Genomic DNA, 17709 nt, shown 5'->3' with positions numbered 1-17709 from the left:
AGAATTCTCTGATCAAAAACACCCAAACATGGTCATTTCTATCCTCACAAAAGAGAATATAATTTAAACAAAATTGTGCAGGGCTGAAGAACATGCCTGCCCTGGTGCACTAAAATTTTCTATCGAGCAGAGCCACCTAGTGGTAGAACAGAATATGTGGGGTTTTTTTGTTTTTTTTCAGTTCAGGTCAGTTCAGTCGCTCAGTATTGTCTGACTCTTTGTGACCCCATGGACGGCAGCACGCCAGGCTTCCCTGTCCATCACCAACACCCGGAGTTACTTAGACTCGTGTCCATTGAGTCGGTGATGCCATCCAACCATCTCATCCTCTGTCGTCCCCTTCTCCTCCCGCCTTCCATCTTTCCCAGCATCAGGGTCTTTTCCAGTGAGTCAGTTCTTTGCAACAAGTGGCCAAAGTATTGGAGTTTTTAAATTCTCATTTAATTTCTCTCCCCTGGTGGCTCAGATGGTAAAGAATCCGCCTGCAATGTGGGAGACATGGGTTTGATCCCTGGGCTGGGAAGATCCCTTGAAGGAGGGAATAGCAACTCACTCCAGGATTCTAACCTGGAGAATCCCAAGGAGAGAGGAGCCGGGGGGACTCCAGTCCATGGGGTCACAAAGAGTTGGACATGACTGAGCCACTGACACCAAGAACAATCCAACCTAAGCGGGGTTTTCTTCTCTTGTTTGTTATATGTTCATTTTTACTCATTCTTGTTCAGTCATCCTGTTGAGATTGTCACCTCCATCTGTTTTCCTGACCAAACATCTATTCATCCAAGATAAACAAACCTACAGTTTGTTATAACCGGAAACTTTTAGAGCTAAAACAGAAGCCTACTCAACAGTGTCTCTTTAGAAGGGCAAGAAAACATAAGTACTGATTTATTTCTAAAGACAAAGAATCACTAAGATATTTACTTTGTACTTTTCCATTTTCCATAACTCACACTTCCATTTCTCCACAAGACACCAATATACGCCCATGAAAATGGTCACATAAAATTTATAGGCAGAGAAGGTGAGTGAAAGTCCTCAACTGCGGCCTCCAACCCCCCTCCCCCACTCACATAGAATCCATGGTAGAAATTAGAAGTACCTTGGGTTGTTCTGGTTTGGTTCCTTTTCTTCCTCTAAAGTAGGTAAACATTCATAGTCGGCTAGGACAGAAGAAAACCAGGCTTATTATTAGTCACTGAAATTCTACTTTTTATCCACAAGACTTATGCCGTTGAACATCATATCTCTCTGATCCGTTACTTGTGCAGAAACAGCCTCACCAGGGAATTTCAGAGGTTAAAAGATTAATCATAGCAAGGCTCTTGAAATGGAAAAAGCACTAATGGTGCAGATGCAAGACTTCAGCATGTCTCTGGCCCCAGCGGCAAAGGGCACAATTCATCACTGCTTGGTTGTTCAGCCGCTGAACAACCCCCAGGGGCTCCAAAGACTAGAATCTGCACAGTTCAGGGTAGACGCTGGAATAAAACAGCTTCACCGAGCTTCTGCTGTGCCTGCAGAATGATTTCAGTTGGGAGCAAGAAGCAGGTAAAGCGGGGAACAACCGACCTTCTTAAAGCCAGAATTTTCTCCCGTTACATGTCTGCTGTTTTCAAGGGAGGGAAATCTGCTGGATCTATTTCAATGGGTCAAAACAACTCTCTTCTTTAGTTGTCAAATGGAAATGGTTTTAGTGATTGTAACAGGACCATGACTTGTATTGCAATTATCTCAATCACAAAAAAGGAAATATACCAAAATATTGAGATTATCTCTGGGTGGTAGAAATTTTTTCTTCATTCTACCTTCTTTTTTTTTTTGCATTTTCCAAATTCTGCTGTGTATGTACATTACTTTTATAAACTAAAAGCCACAAAAGGAAACTACTTTAAGGATTATCTCAATGACTCAACCCTACGCTCAAATGCTTTACCAAGCCACTCTCCCCCCAAATTGCCCATGTTAGTTAAGTAGTTTTCATATTTTGGAAAGTTCATCTTGATAAGCCTCTGGTACAAAAATTCTGATAACAAGTATCTGGTTTTGAGAACTCCATTGTAGATTGTTGAATCTGATAGATCCCTAGGTTGTTTTTTGTTTTTGTTTTTTAGATAAATGTTTTAAAAAAGTGGTTTGATAATATAAATAGTGGATTGTATTAACTTAACATGAGCATTAAGATAATTTATTGATTTTTTAGAGAAATTAAAAATAGAAGAAAAAAAAACAGCTGTCATCATTTTTAAGTCCAAATATTGATTTAATGAAAAGTAAGGAATGTATGGGCTTTCTTGGTGGCTCAGTCGGTAAAGAATCTGCCTGCAATGCAGGAGACCAGGGTTCGATCCCTGGGTCTGGAAGATCTTCTGGCAAAGAAAATGGCTACCGACTCCAGTGTTCTTGCCTGGGAAATCCCACGTACAGAGGAGCCTGGTGGGCTACAGTCCATGGGGTTGCAAGAGTCGGACATGATTTAGCACTAAACCACCATCAGCAAGGAACATACACTACAATTACTGTCAGATATCAACTGGAAATTAAGTTATAGTGGGATATTCATATTACCATCTCTGCTAGCACAATCCAATAGCACTTTCTACAATGAAGGGAGTGTTCTAGATTTGCACAGTCTGATATAATAGCCATTAGCCACAGGTGGCTGCAGTGACTAAGGTATGAAGTTTTAAACTTTTATTTAGTTTTTAAAATTTTAAGTTAAATAAACATAGATGGCTAGTGCCTATTAGCACAGATCTACGTAAACTATATTTGGTAAAGTTTTACATCTATGCACACATTAAAATCACAGATCTCTAAATTCTATAATACTTCGGGTAATGCTGGATGCTAACTTTTTCCAGAGAGTTTGGTCTCAAGAGATTTCCTCACTTGAAAAAAAAAGAGTCCATTTTCTTCTTGAAAAAGTCAATTTGAAAAAATGTGCAAAAATACAAATAAGTGGCAACAACTTATGCAATAATTAAACTATATATTTAAGGATGGTCAGGCCCCAGTTAACTCCTTGCATGTGCTGGAAGAAAGGTAGGTGGGCTCCCAGGGTCCCACCAGGATCCAATGGCATAGTTATGAAGAGGGGGCAGCCTTCCCTTAGCAGAGAGTACAGAGAAAGCCACCTTCGGTTATTCCACACCACATACCATTTCGATTCATGCTGTTCATCCACTTATCAAGCTCTTCCATTTCTATTTCCATCACAGAGGGTGTGTCTTCCTCAAAAATAGGGCTAGAGAGAGAAAGTCAAGAGCTTGTTGGAAAAACAGAACAAAACACAAAACCAACAGGTTTTGTGATGTGCTAAATTTTGTTTGAGGACAGCCTAGGCTGTTGACTATGAGGAAGGTGAACTTGATTCAGTGTCTTATGCTCCAGGGTAATCTAGGAGTTTGCTCTATTCAAGAGGACCAAACTCTAACAGGAAAAAAAGCAAAACCAAAAATAAACCTTCGTCCATTACTGATGATGGGCTGAGAGGAAGCACAGGAGAGTTGGCTCCCCCCAAGGTACTGAGATGAGTCTGAGGCTCCTCCAGGAAGCTGCCACATTTAGCATTTCAGCCTTGCTCAATTTCACTTCCCTATCTTTGGGGGTTTTTGATCAGCGCTCCAGGTCAGGAGGCTGATTGACAGGCCACTTTCACCACCTCGCCCTTCCATTTCCAGGCTTTCCTGCCTGGAAGAAATGGAGCCCTGTGCTCAGAAATCCAGGGCCCTCCCTGGCTGGGGTTCAGCTCTCCCCGGGGAGGGAAGAGTTCCCAGTTAATGTAGGTAGGATTGGGGGAGGGGCCCACCTGCTCTGATCCACTGGCTGCCACCCTGCGGAGGAAGCCAGCCTAGGGACCAAACAAGCAGGGCAGAGACGACGGTGACTGCGTCCCAGGCCACCCCTCCAGGCGGAATCCGCTCTCCCCATTCCCTCCTGCCATCTCCATTTCTCTTTCTGCCCCACTCCCCACCAGGATCTTCTGACCATACAAACTCTGGGCTTCCACTAGGGTTCCCCTCCTTTAATACCAACTAAAATCTCTTTCCTGGTGATACATTTTTTAATCAGAATAAATGAACTGAAGACCTTGAAATACACCCAGGGTCAGAATACTCAATCATCGATGCATTTGGAATTGACAGCGGTCAGAAAAAGGTTCTTTTCTGAACAGAGGACCTTCTCCCCTGTCAGATCCCCTGGCCTGTGGTGAGGTGTGGGAACTGAAGCACATTCTCTTGGGGTTAGGGAAGCAGAAGGGCCCTGCCAGGGCTGTCAAAACGAGAACTCTTGAAAATCGGGCCCTTTGATCTGCTCACCACCACCCCGCCCTCCACCAACATCCTGGTCCGCCCCAAAGCTGAACTGGACATGGGTTGGGGGTGGGGGGACTTACACTTTCACGTTTTCACTTCCCAGTTCATCTAAAAGACAGAAAATATAAAAGTCATGTTAGTGTTCAGTATGTGTAAGAACATTTTATTTCCACATTAGCTGAAATCTCCTCTACAAAGAGGGGAAATGACTTCCAAGAGATTACGTCTTGAAAGGGGCTACGTTAACTTCTACGTCAATCAAGGGCAGATTGCCATTGTGAAATGAGGTCCCGTCTATGTGAAATCTTTCTTTTAGATCTCCTTGTGACACAGCAAACTGAACTCTGTGGCCCTGTCCCTTGTCACGGAGTAGGACGTGGGGCATCCCTCCCAGGCTCCCCTGGGGACCCTCCTCTCACCCCTGCTCTTTGTACGGCTGTACCCCCCACAGCCTTCTGGTCTCAATGAAACCAACCCCCTAAGACAGAAGGACCCCTGCCAGTTGATTAACCTCTCTCCCTTTCTTGTTCCCTCTGACCTCAATCCTGGGCTAACTGAACATTAATCAACCAGAGTCCAATGACTAAAATGGCTGTGTAGATGTCATCACTAAAGCACAAACTCAGGTTGTCTCTCCAGGACAAGAGAAGCTCACGGACCCCCAGCCATGGCCCGCCTGGCCAGAGAATCGTAAACCAGAGACATCCTGACTCCCAAAATCATGATTAAGAAATGTCACAGTTGATGATTACTTGCAGCCTCTTTGTTCTTCTCCTTTAAAAACACCCCAAACTCAACCACCAAGTTGGAGTGGATCTGAGACTTCTCTCCTGCCCACTTTCATGGCAATCTGTAATAAACCCTTCCTTTGCCGCAGACTCCCACTGTCAGAGCCTGGCTTCCCGTAAGGCAGACATAAGAGTCCTTTGCCCCGTTATATCAGCTTTCCTCAGGGAGGCCTCCCCCATCTCCTCTGTCTGAGACAGAGCCCATCTCTGCCAGCTCAGCTTCTCTTTGCACCTTCACAGTGTCTGCCACGTCTGCCATCAATCCGGTTCTCTGGTTAACTCTTCATTGTCTGTCTCTCCCACTAGACCGTAGCTCCCCAAAGGGCGGGATCATGTCTGCCTTGTTCATTGTGACATCCCCCCTCATCCAGCTTGCACCGTACCCGACAAACACCCCATATGAATTGAATAAACGAACAGGTCTTCATCTGGATTGTCCAACGCTAGGTTTAAATTCGTGCCCAATGTTTTGGATTTAGCATCTCATAACAGTGAAACTTCCAACAGGCTTGCTTTTGGTTGCTTTAGTTGACATGCGTCAGGTGACAGTCTGCAAAATGGCTTGGATGAGGATCAGATTCCAGATGGACATGTGGCAAGCATTAGAGCCAAGTGCCCTAGGTCGACCTCTCTTTTGCTTGGCAGGGGGACAGATGCACCCAGAGAAACGAGGCAACGATGGCCAGTGAGTGGACAGCACAGCCCCAGCGTGCCTCCTATGATGTGAAGAACCACCAAGAAGCACAGTGCCTTACAGAGATCCACTGAAGACTCAGAGGGGCATGACTCTCAGCTATCAGAGGCCTCCTTTGTCTGGGGGGCAGAGGGGAGGCCCCAGCAAGGGAGCACAACCAGCAGACACCTGGAACTGAGCTCCTGGCAGCCAGGAGCCGCTGTAATTTCCTGTGGGTTGGCAGGCTTTCATGGCACCACTGACCCTGGGAAGCTGGGCACGGTTGCCAGTTTCACGCCATCACTGCTGCCCTTCGAGGGCAGCTGTAGCTTGTGTCCTCCCACCCTTGGGCAAGCATCTGAATCTCCCTGCAGACACCCGACTCCTCTGGCAAAGGGAGGGATGTTCACCTTATTTTTATATACATGCAGTTTTCATCTAACACTCACAGGCTCTTTCCTTAAAGGATTTTACTATAAATAAAGCTCCTGTACAACCGAACCTGCTTTACAGGTGACCCACAAAAGTGCCCCTGTTTTGTCACTACGGCCTCCCTGCTCTCCCTCTTTCTCTGCTTAATAGCCCCTTACTAATTTCTTTCAGAACAAATGGCCCCACAGCCCGACTCTTGAGGGGGTGGATTTATCTTTCTAATCTGGTGCCTGCAGGCTTCGCTGTGAGCTGGAGCTAGACCTGCGTGCAGATGATGGAAAAGTTTAAAAACTCATTACCAAAGTGCTCCAGATGCATGAGTGCGAAGCTCCTGTAATCAGTATTCAAACAGAGCAAAAAGCCTCCTGTGGCTTCGTCTGCCCTGCTCCTCGGCCATTACCCCTGCCCCGGCCGCCATGGCAACGCGAAAGCATCTGGGAGGGCGCCCCGGAGCAGAGCATTAAACCGGGAGGGAGACCAATTAGCCGTCCCGCAGTCAGGCCCTGCCCGCTCCACTGCTCGGGCCTCGTCTCTTTATTAGCAGCCACCTACTGCCTGTGAGCCCCGAGGCGCTCACACAGCCCCCACCTGCCCTTGATTCCACTTTGCCTCCTACAGCCCCGCCATTTCCCGTCCTCCTCCGTCGGGTCCCACTGGACGCCCGCTCAGCCCCCGGGGCCCCCTCGCGGCTCCTCTCCCCGCGCGCCCGACGGAGCAGTGCGGGGTGGGGCCGCGGGCCGGAGCGCAGCGGGAGACCGTCTCGCTTATCTGGTTTCCGCGCTCAACGCGAGTGTCTTTCTGCAGACTGAGCCGAGCCAGGTGTCCCGGAGCCACAGCCTGTTTAAAGCGCCGCTTTACTGCCAGCTGTTTCCCCTGCAGCTCTTTCCCAGAGAGGCAGCCCATCAAGACACCTAATAAATATTAAATAATAACAACTGCGGATCTAATGCCTGCGAGTCTGGGGAGAAGGGCCACTCCACATCGAGTCACTCCATAGCCTTCCCTTTTCCTGGACACGGAACAGGCGGGGCCAAAGAAACAAGGGTAATTCCCCTGCAGGTGACCTGTTCTTTCCAAAAATGTTGGCCAAATGCTCCCCAGCTGCCAAATTTCAAGACATTTCTTGGTGCAGAAGAATACATCAGGCTGCAGTCAGAAAGGAAAGAGACAATGTGTCTATGCCTAACACAGACATCCGCTATGACCTGCCACCAAACAGTGCTTTGACCCAGTGGGACAGTTTTATTTTTCCTGGAAAGATAAATAAAAAATACATTTAAATCAAATTCTGTTCATTTAAATAGTCTCCTTTTACTGCCTTGTATTATAATGTTAAATATGAATGGGTGGATTTTGGTGGGCAATGTTAGTGAAATTTTTAGCTGTCTGAAAAGAGAGTCATCGTTAACCACCTGTATCTATGTTAAAGGAATGGTGAGTAAAAGAAAATATTCAAATACAGCTCTCTTGACCTAGAACTTTGGTGATAAGCAACAGCTTTGAAATTCTAAGATTTCCATTTGTGGTTTCTTAAGGGGAGGCATATTTAAAGTAAAAACAAGGTGCCAATTTGTGTTAAGAATAATGTGCAAATTTACTTTTACCTCTGACAATGTGTTCTCTAAAAAAAAGTTTTCACATTCTTTCATCAACTCATCTCTGCAATACACATTTATTGAGCAGCTAGTAATGTGTTGGGCAAGGCACTCTGAGAGATAAAGGGGTGAAAATAATTAGTTTCCACTTACAATATGCCGGGTACTGTTTTTTTTCTAAGTGCTTTACATAGATGAATCCACTTAATTCTCCCAACAACTCTATGATACTCTATGATACAACAACTCTATGATACTGAGTTCTGCCCGTTTAACAGATGAGGGAACTGAACCAGAGGTTATAAAACTAGGAAAGAGAAAAGCCAATTAAGTCGAGTATTCCAGAATCTGTCCCTATAACCTTCCTGCCACACTATTCCACAAGATGAATAAGACAAGTTCCTGATTCTTTTGGACCTTAAAGAGAACATCTCCTAGTAAGAAAGAGAGACCCAAAAAAAGGCAAGTCACCAACTGATGACAGGATTCACGACTGTGCACAGTAAGTGTGAACACAGTCGAGAGGTGGTGATTAATTTTGCCTGGGGTCTGATTACTCAGCTCTTCATAAAAACCTAAGAACTGCATGTTGTAGAATGGGGTGGCAGTCTGCCAAGCAGCCAAGAAGGAAATTCCAGACAGAAGACGCAGCATTAACCAGGTACGGAGGCCTTCGGAAGGGAACAGCACACACGCCTGGACCCTGTCCGAGGTCAGTGCTCACTGGGGAGCAGCTTCTGAGTCTTGAGAGTCTCGAAATGGAGTTCAGTGAAAAAGCCCTTTCTGGATCTAGTGCCTTAGAGCATGATCATTTGACTAGTCAACCCCAAACTCTCCCGACCCCAGGACTCTGCTAGGTAAGACCAGCAGTAGCCTACGGTTTGGGCAGGAAATTCTACTTTCCCTACTCTATTTTTTGTTTTGTTTTTATTTGGCTGTGCTGGGTCTTAGTTACAGCGTGGGGCTCTAATTCCCTGACCAGGGATCGAACCAGGGCCCCGTGCGTTGAGAGCATGGAGTCTTAGCCACTGGACTTTGCAAAAAAAAAGATCCAGGCATCTCTGTTTGCCTTTTCTTTTCCTCTGGCTTACAAAAGAGCTCCCACGTGATCGCTGTTATTAGGTCACCCTGAAATTGCAAGCAGTGGAGAAACGTGTAATTCCTACTTTCTTGGAATCTATTACACCAGCCCTCGCCATGAAAGGTAATGCACTTCAGTGCTTCCTTCCCAGTTCACGTTTGTCCTGCTGCTGCTGCTGCTGCTAAGTCACCTGCTGGCATAAGGGAAAATGACCATTTACAGCTCTGCAAGAGCTTAAAGCTTCTCCTGGTACAAGGATAGTGTAGGGATCCACAAGCCTAAGGCATGCCCTCAAAGCCCAGGGTCCCCTGTTAGTGGATGTGAAAGACAAAAAGTGAGTTTTGTATGCACATATAAATATATATCTTATCACTCTTGAGTGATTTTTGGAATGCCTAAAGTCTTCAACTTGAAAATCTAATAGAAGTCAATTTTAGCAGCATAAGCAAAAAGAATCCAAGTTGGCTTTGGACCCAGAACCATCCCAAAACCTTGTATTTGATAGTCCTGGCATTAGAAGTGAATCCTCTCAGAGTGTATCACTGACCCAGGGAATGATCTATGAGACTGGTTTACTACTGATGGTTTACTATTTTACTATTGGTTTACTATTTACATCTTTAGCTGCTTAGGAATTTCATTTTAAAAGTTAGCATAGCTTTCATAGGAATAAGAACTATGCTTTTACCCAGGCCTTTTCAGGATCAAATGGGTGTGTGGCATGGTGGAGAAAACAGCACCTATGGCAATCACAGATGGAAGAATCCTCTTCTCGTGGGGATGATTCAAGGACTCCAGCCTCGCGGCCATGCCCCAATCTAACCCACGGCTTCACCAGCCCGACTGGCTCCTCCAAAGGTCAGAAAGTTCAGTTCAGTTCAGTTCAGTCGCTCAGTCGTGTCCGACTCTTTAAGACCCCATGGACTGCAGCACCCCAGGCCTCCCTGTCCATCACCAACTCCTGGAGTTTACGCAAACTCATGTCCATTGAGTCGGTGATGCCATTCAACCATCTCATCCTCTGTCGTCCCCTTCTCCTCCTGCCTTCAATCTTGCCCAGCATCAGGGTCCTTTCCAATGAGTTAGTTGCTCGCATCAGCTGGCCAAAGTATTGGAGTGTCAGCTTCAGCATCAGTCCTTCCAATGAATATTCAGGACTGATTTCCTTTAGGATGGACTGGTTGGGTCTCCCTGCAGTCCAAGAGACTCTCAAGAGTTTTCTCCAACACCACAGTTCAAAAGCATCAATTCTTTGGCACTCAGCTTTCTTTATAGTCCAACTCTCACATCCATACTTGACCACTGGAAAAACCATAGCTTTGACTAGACAGACTTTGTTGGCAAAGTAATGTCTCTGCTTTTTAATATGCTGTCTAGGTTGGTCATAGTTTTTCTTCCTTGGAGCAAGTGTTTTTTAATTTCATGGCTGCAGTCACCATCTACAGTGATTTTGGAGCCCCCCAAAATAAAGTCTGTCACTGTTTCCACTGTTTCCCCATCTATTTGCCATGAAGTGATGGGACTGGATGCCATGATCTTAGTTTTCTGAATGTTGAGCTTTAAGCCAACTTTTTTACTCTACTCTTTTACTCTCATCAAGAGGCTCTTTAGTTCTTCTTTGCTTTCTGCCATAAGGGTGGTATCATCTGTGTACCTGACGTTATTGATATTTCTCACGGTAATCTTGATTCCAGCTTGTGCTTCATCCAGCCCACTGTTTCTCATGATGTACTCTGCATGTAAGTTAAATAAGCAGGGTGACAGTATACAGCCTTGACGTACTCCTTTCCCTACTTGGAACCAGTCTGTTGTTCCATGCCCAGTTCTAACTGCTGCTTCCTGACCAACATATAGATATCTCGAGAGGCAGGTCAGGTGGTCTGGTTTTCCCATCTCTTTAAGAATATTCCACAGTTTGTAATGATCGACACAGTCAAAGGCTTTGGCATAGTCAATAAAGCAGAAGTAGATGTTTTTCTGGAACTCTCTTGCTTTTTTGATGATCCAATGGATGTTGGCAATTTAACCTCTGATTCCTCTGCCTTTTCTAAATCCAGGTTGAACATCTGGAAGTTCACAGTTCATGTACTGTTGAAGCCTGGCTTGGAGAATTTTGAGCATTACTTTACTAGCATGTGAGATGAGTGCAATGGGGCGGTAGTTTGAACATTCTTTGGCATTGTCTTTCTTTGGGATTGGAATGAAAACTGACCTTTTCCAGTCTTGTGGCCACTGCTGAGTTTTCCAAATTTGCCGGCATACTGAGTGCAGCACTTCTGCAGCATCATCTTTTAGGATTTGAAATAGTTCAACTGGAATTCCATCACCTCCACTAGCTTTGTTCCTAGTGATGCTTCCTGAGGCCCACTTGACTTCACATTCCAGGATGTCTGGCACTCTAGGTGAGTGATCACACCATTGTGGTTATCTGGGTCATGAAGATCTTTTTTGTATAGTTCTCCTGTGTATTCTTGCCACCTCTTTTTAATATCTTCTGCTTCTGTTAGGTCCATACCATTTCTGTCCTTTATTGAGCCCATCTTTGCATGAAATGTTCTCTTGGTATCTCTAATTTTCTTGATGAGATCTCTCATCTTTCCCATTCTGTTGTTTTCCCTCTATTTCTTTGCACTGATCACTGTGGAAGGCTTTCTTATCTTGCCTTGCTATTCTTTGGAACTCTGCATTCAAATGGGTATATGTTTCCATTTCTCCTTTGCTTTTCACTTCTCTTCTTTTCACAGCTATTTGTAAGGCCTCCTCAGACAGCCATTTTGCTTTTTTGCATTTCTTTTTCTTGGGGATGGTCTTGATCCCTGTCTCCTGTACAATGTCATGAACCTTCATCCATAGTTCTTCAGGCACTCTATCAGATCTAATCCCTTCAATCTATTTCTCACTTCCACTGTATAATCGTAAGGGATTTGATTTAGGTCATACCTGAATGGTCTAGTGGTTTTCCCTACTTTCTTCAATTTAAGTCTGAATTTTGCAGTAAGGAGTTCATGATCTGAGCCACAGCCAGCTCCCAGTCTTATTTTTCCTGACTGTATAGAGCTTCTCCATCTTTGGCTGCAAAAAATATAATCAATCTGATTTCGGTGTTGGCCATCTAGTGATGTCCACGTGTAGAGTCTTCTCTTGTGTTGTTGGAGAAGGGTGTTGGCTATGGCCAGTGCATTCTCTTGGCAAAACTCTATTAGCCTTTGCCCTGCTTCATTCTGTACTCCAAGGACAAATTTGCCTGTTACTCCAGGTGTTTCTTGACATCCTACTTTTGCATTCCAGTCCCCTTTAATGAAAAGGACATGTTTTGGGGGTGTTAGTTCTAGAAGGTCTTGTAGGTCTTCATAGGACTGTTCCACTTCAGCGTCTTCAGCATTACTGGTTGGGGCATAGACTTGTATTACCATGATATTGAATGGTTTGCCTTGGAAATGAACAGAGATCATTCTGTCGTTTTTGAGATTGCATCCAAGTACTGCATTTCAGACTATTTTGTTGACTATGATGGCTACTCCCTTTCTTCTAAGGGATTCCTGCCCACAGTAGTATATATAATGGTCATCTGAGTTAAATACACACATTCCAGTCCATTTTAGTTCGCTGATTCCTAAAATGTCAGCGTTCATTCTAGCCATCTCCTGTTTGACCACTTCCAGTTTGCCTTGATTCATTGACCTAACATTCCAGGTTCCTGTGAAATATTGCTCTTTATAGCATCGGACTTTGCTTCTATCACCAGTCACATCCACAACTGGGTACACTGACCAATACCAGCCCAAATTACACAAGGCCCTCATCCAGGTTAGATACAGAGATGAAAGCTGTGTATTTCAATTTTCACTTTAGGCTGAAGGCATCCTCTCTTTCTTTTTTTAAATAGAAAGGAATATGACATTTCTAAACTCTGGAAAATGTCACTGAAACAAGTCATCACTCATTATTTTATGTAGTTGCTTCACTTAAAAACATCTCAGTTTCTTTTCCCACCCCATCCCATCTCCAGGCAGGTATTGGAATAATACTCACGTGTCTGTAAAACACTCTGAGATCCTTGGCTAGAGGGCTCTGTGTGGAAGCAAAAAGTATTGTGTTTTATCAATTATTCATGAACACATGGAGCAGTTGTCTAGAAATGAGAATAGGCAAAATATTTACCTTGTTTATTCCTTTTTCTTTTATGGTATATTACAAGGAGTATCGCTGATAGAAGTAGGACAGACAGTAAAATCACTGGGATCAACACCATTAATATAAACTCTAACTGGTCTGTGTCTTCCTCAATAAGGGTAGAATTTATACTGGTGATGTAATCTTCTGTGGTCACTGTAGCAGGTGTGCTTAGGACCGCTGACTCTTCATCGAGGCCTTCCGTGCCTGGGGGCACGTCTCCTGACAGTTCTGTGTCCTCCTCTCCTGTGGGAACACATACAAAATTGAGACTGTCATGGAGACAGAGCTAGTGTGGTATATTTTCAATGATCTGAAACTTACCCTCCATGCATCCAGCGAGAAACTTATCCACTGGATTTGGTCTTGAAGTTCAGCATGACTCAAAGTATTGACTGAACAGAAATGGAGCTCAAGCTGGGAGTACATTCAACGTGGAATCAGAACACAGAGATTAACCTCCCACTAAGGCAGGAGGTTCAGATGCACTTCAGCAAAGGGCATTGAGAAGCTTTGTGGTATCTAGCACAATATTCCAGGATATCCTATAGGGTATCCTAATAATATTTTTGAATAAATCTAAATTCCAACTTTCTGAGAGTTAAGCACTCACCACATAACACTTTTAGGTAAAAGGAATGGACTGTGTCCTAATTTTTTTTTTTTTTTAAATAAAAGGTTTCCTACCAATGGAAAGGAATTTTTTCAAATCGGGGTAACAGATCAAATGTCAATGTCAGGCCTCAGTTCTGCAGAGAACTGAGTCTGCCTCTGAAATGATCTCACAGAAATCCTGAAATGATCTAGATAAAAATACAATGCGTGGGGGTTTCATTGGTGGCTCAGGGGTAGAGAATCCACCCGGCAATGCAGGAGAAGTGGGTTCGATCCCTGATGCAGGAAGTCTCTCACGTGCCAAGGAGCAACTAAGCCCGAGCACCACAGCTACCGAGCCTGTCCTCTAGAGCCCTGGTGATGCAACTGTTGATCCACCTCCACAGCTACTGATGCCCTTGTGCCCTAGAGCCTGCACTCCGCAACGAGAGAAGCCGCGGCAGTGAGAAACCTGTGCACGGCAACTAGAGTGTCCCTGCTTCTGCAACTAGAGAAAGCCCTTGTAGTAGCAAAGACCCAACATGGACAAAAATAAACAAATAAATGTTTTTAAAAATACCATGTGTATTTTTCTTGTAAAGTGAAATTTCCCAAGTGGATGTTCCCTTAGAAACTAAGGAAACTGCACCAACCTTTAAATTTACTGAATAATGTGACTCTTTAGAACCTGCCCTATTAATAGGTTTATTCTGTCGGGACTTTCGATTGTGCTGGAAAACCACCCTTTGGCTCATCACGGGACAGGAAAGGACTAGTAGTATTGTTCAAATAGTAGTATTTGAAAAACTCCTTCCCCACCTGGCTCTGTCATGACCAATGTCAGGCATCATGGTACTACAGTGATGCCTATCATTCAGAGGGGACCCACTGTGAAAAACAGCATATGAGCTGAGGCTACAACAAGGAGATAATTTATATGCAGGCTCTTCCTAAGGTGAAAGGTACTCTTCAAATGAAGATGTCTACTGCCTGAAGCCATGCTCAGCACTGCAGGTCAGGCCACCTCCCAGAGAATGACCGACTGGCCACGGCATGGCCAGCTCAGGCCCGAGCTCTCCACATATCTGCGTGACAATCATTTATAAAAATATTTGTTTGATCACAGCCTAAGTTTCTGGTTATATAAACACTTCAATTTCCCCAAGACCAGGGGATCCACTTGGTAATCACATCTGTCAATGCCACCCCAAACGATCAGAATCAATTACAAACTGCTAAGTAACTGGTATTCCTCATGTGTATACATCAAAAGCAGGACTCAAAAAATATCAACCATTTATTGACTTCTGCCTTCAGGGTTAAGTGACCTCGTTCTACATTTATGTCTTTGAAATAAGGTAAGTCAATAATGTATTTGTTAAAAGATTTGACATATCACCCTGCTCGCAGAACTATTGACTCAGACATCATTCTTCACTGGTAACCTAGGCCAGCAAAGACTGTATGCCGCGAGGGGAATGGGTGGGCACATACACACATGTGTGTACACATACACACATGTGGTTTGGTAACCCCCATTCCTTGAAGTCAGTGCTGATGGACCTTCCTCCAATACCCAGACCTCCTTTTTATTTCTTTTGTTTATTTACTGCTGCTAATGCTATTGCTACTGCCACTATTTCACACTAACTTTTACAAATAATTTACTGAAAGCCAAGTCTTGTGCTCTGCCTTGTGCCCAGATTATCTCATTTTGTTCCCATCATTTTCTCAGATAGCAACTGGGGGCAGGGAGGTCACACAACCAGCCCACACCCACAAAGGACTCTTGGAGGAGTGCAGATTTAAACCCAGGAGGGCTGGTAGAAGAACTTGAGCTTGGAACCTCACATGGTATTTTCCTTCCCATCAGGCAGGAGTGGAATGATTACAAATGATGAAGTGGGGGCCAAGAGAGGCAGCCTCACGTTCTTGCCCCTCAGCCCACAAGAAGGCAGATTTCTGGCACAAAGAGGGAGCCGAGGGCTCTCACTGGGCTCCTGGGGCCAGGCGGCTGTGAGCAGAACTGCCCAGAATGCCAGGATCCTTCCAGCCTCTCCACGGAAGGGGAACAAGTTCCCAGTAGAATACTCAGCACTCTGAGTCACACCTGACCTGTTGCCCCAGAAAAGGAGAGAACTGGAAAAGAAATAAGCTAGCAAGAATAATGAGGGTGCTGGACAATCAGGCATGAAAGAGAAATGGAGAAGCTCACAGATGGTCCTGGGTGGTGCACATTTCTTTCTTACCACAAGTGACAATGCTGGTGACAAGAGGCTCTTAGTGGCATTCTGGAGTGAAATTTTCTCCCCAGTACCCCTCACACACACTCTAACATGTTTTCCAAGTTAACTATCATTTACTTTCTCCAATTCTTTAGCAATTATTTAAATAAATGAGTCAAGGGTTCTCTGTGTGTGCTTTATTTTTTTTACCCTGCATGTCTTCATCTTCACACACTCCTGTGACAACCTTCCTCATACCCTTCGCTCCCCAAACAATACTGTGATAGCTGCAAATAATAAATAACAGTCATTTATTAGATGATGATATAGTATGCTAGTACTAGGATAAATATGTACCATCTAACAATCTTCCCAAGTTCATTGTTCACAATACAAACAAAGAAACAGTCTCAAATGTCTCACCCTGTGGCATAACCCTGATATTTATGCTGGCAGTTCTATTGATATGCAGGATTTTTTAAAAAAAACTGTTATTGAAGTACAAAGAATAGATAGGAGAGATAGGAAAGCCTTCTGCACTGATCAACGCAAATAAATAGAGGAAAACAATAGAATCGGAAACACTAGAGATCTCTTCAAGAAAATTAGAGATACCAAGGGAACATTTCATGGAAAGATGGGTTCAATAAAGGACAGAAATGGTATGGACCTAACAGAAGCAGAAGATATTAAGAAGAGGTGGCAAGAATACACAGCAGAACTATACAAAAAAGATCTTCATGACCCAGATAACTACAATGGTGTGATCACTCACCTAGAGCCAGACATCCTGGAATGTGAAGTCAAGGAATGTGATCTTAGGAAGCATCACTAGGAACAAAGCTAGTGGAGGTGATGGAATTCCAGCTGAGCTATTTCAAATCCTGAAAGATGATGCTGTGAAAGTGCTGCACTCAATATGCCAGCAAATTTGGAAAACTCGGCAGTGGCCATAGGACTGGAAAAGGTCAGTTTTCATTCCAATCCCAAAGAAAGGCAATGCCAAAGAATGCTCAAACTACCACACAATTGCACTCATTTCACATGCTAGCAAAGTAGTGCTCAAAATTCCCCAAGCCAGGCTTCATCACTATGTGAACTGTGTTCAAGCTGGATTTAGAAAAGGCAGAGAAGCCAGAGATCAAATTGCCATTGGATCATTGAAAAAGCAAGAGTTCCAGAAAAACATATACTTCTGCTTTATTAACTATGCCAAAGCCTTTGACTGTGTGGATCACAACAAACTGGAAAATTCTTCAAGAGATGGGAATATCAGATCATCTGACCTGCCTCCTGAGAAATCTGTATGCAGGTCAAGAAGCAGCAGTTAGAACTGGACATGGAACAACAGATCAGTTCTAAATCGGGGAAAGAGTACATCAAGGCCATATACTGTCACTGTGCTTACTTAACTTATATGCAGAGTACATCATGAGAAACAGTGGGCTGGATGAAGCACAAGCTGGAATCAAGATTGCCAGGAGAAATATCAATAACATCAGATACACAGATGATACCACCCTTATGGCAGAAAGCAAAGAACTAAAGAGCCTCTTGATGAAAGTGAAAAAGGAGAGTGAAAAAGTTGACTTAAAACTCAACATTCAGAAAATGAAGATCATGGCATCCAGTCCCATCACTTCATGCCAAATAGATGGGGAAACAGTGAAAACAGTGACAGACTGGGGTTTTTTTGGCGGTGGGGGTGGGGGAGGGGCTCCAAAAACACTGCAGATGGTCACTGCAGCCATGAAAATAAAAGACACTTGCTCCTTGGAAGAAAACTTATGACCGACCTAGACAGCATATTAAAAAGCAGAGACATTACT

At 44.2% G+C, this 17709-nt stretch overlaps 1 protein-coding gene across 3 annotated transcripts in view; it reads right to left on the bottom strand.

Moving 5' to 3' along the window:
• The window catches only part of TMEM154 (transmembrane protein 154), a 51188-nt gene that overhangs the window by 12165 nt on the left and 21314 nt on the right, over window positions 1-17709 (bottom strand). For 2 of the 3 annotated variants that reach the window (XM_070474748.1, XM_070474750.1), the window contains exons 2-6: window positions 13050-13307; window positions 12921-12959; window positions 4400-4427; window positions 3162-3247; window positions 1103-1163 (exon numbers count right to left, since the gene is read on the bottom strand). In XM_070474748.1, coding sequence (XP_070330849.1) covers window positions 1103-1163; window positions 3162-3247; window positions 4400-4427; window positions 12921-12959; window positions 13050-13307 — 472 coding nt within the window. The remainder of the gene's footprint in view (window positions 1-1102; window positions 1164-3161; window positions 3248-4399; window positions 4428-12920; window positions 12960-13049; window positions 13308-17709) is intronic. The other variant, XM_070474749.1, reaches the window with a different exon arrangement.

The sequence above is a fragment of the Odocoileus virginianus genome, chromosome 12 (assembly GCF_023699985.2).
Source record: "Odocoileus virginianus isolate 20LAN1187 ecotype Illinois chromosome 12, Ovbor_1.2, whole genome shotgun sequence".
Lineage (NCBI taxonomy): Eukaryota > Metazoa > Chordata > Mammalia > Artiodactyla > Cervidae > Odocoileus > Odocoileus virginianus.
Note: the sequence above shows the minus strand (reverse complement) of the source record. Positions and strands in the feature narration are given on the sequence as shown.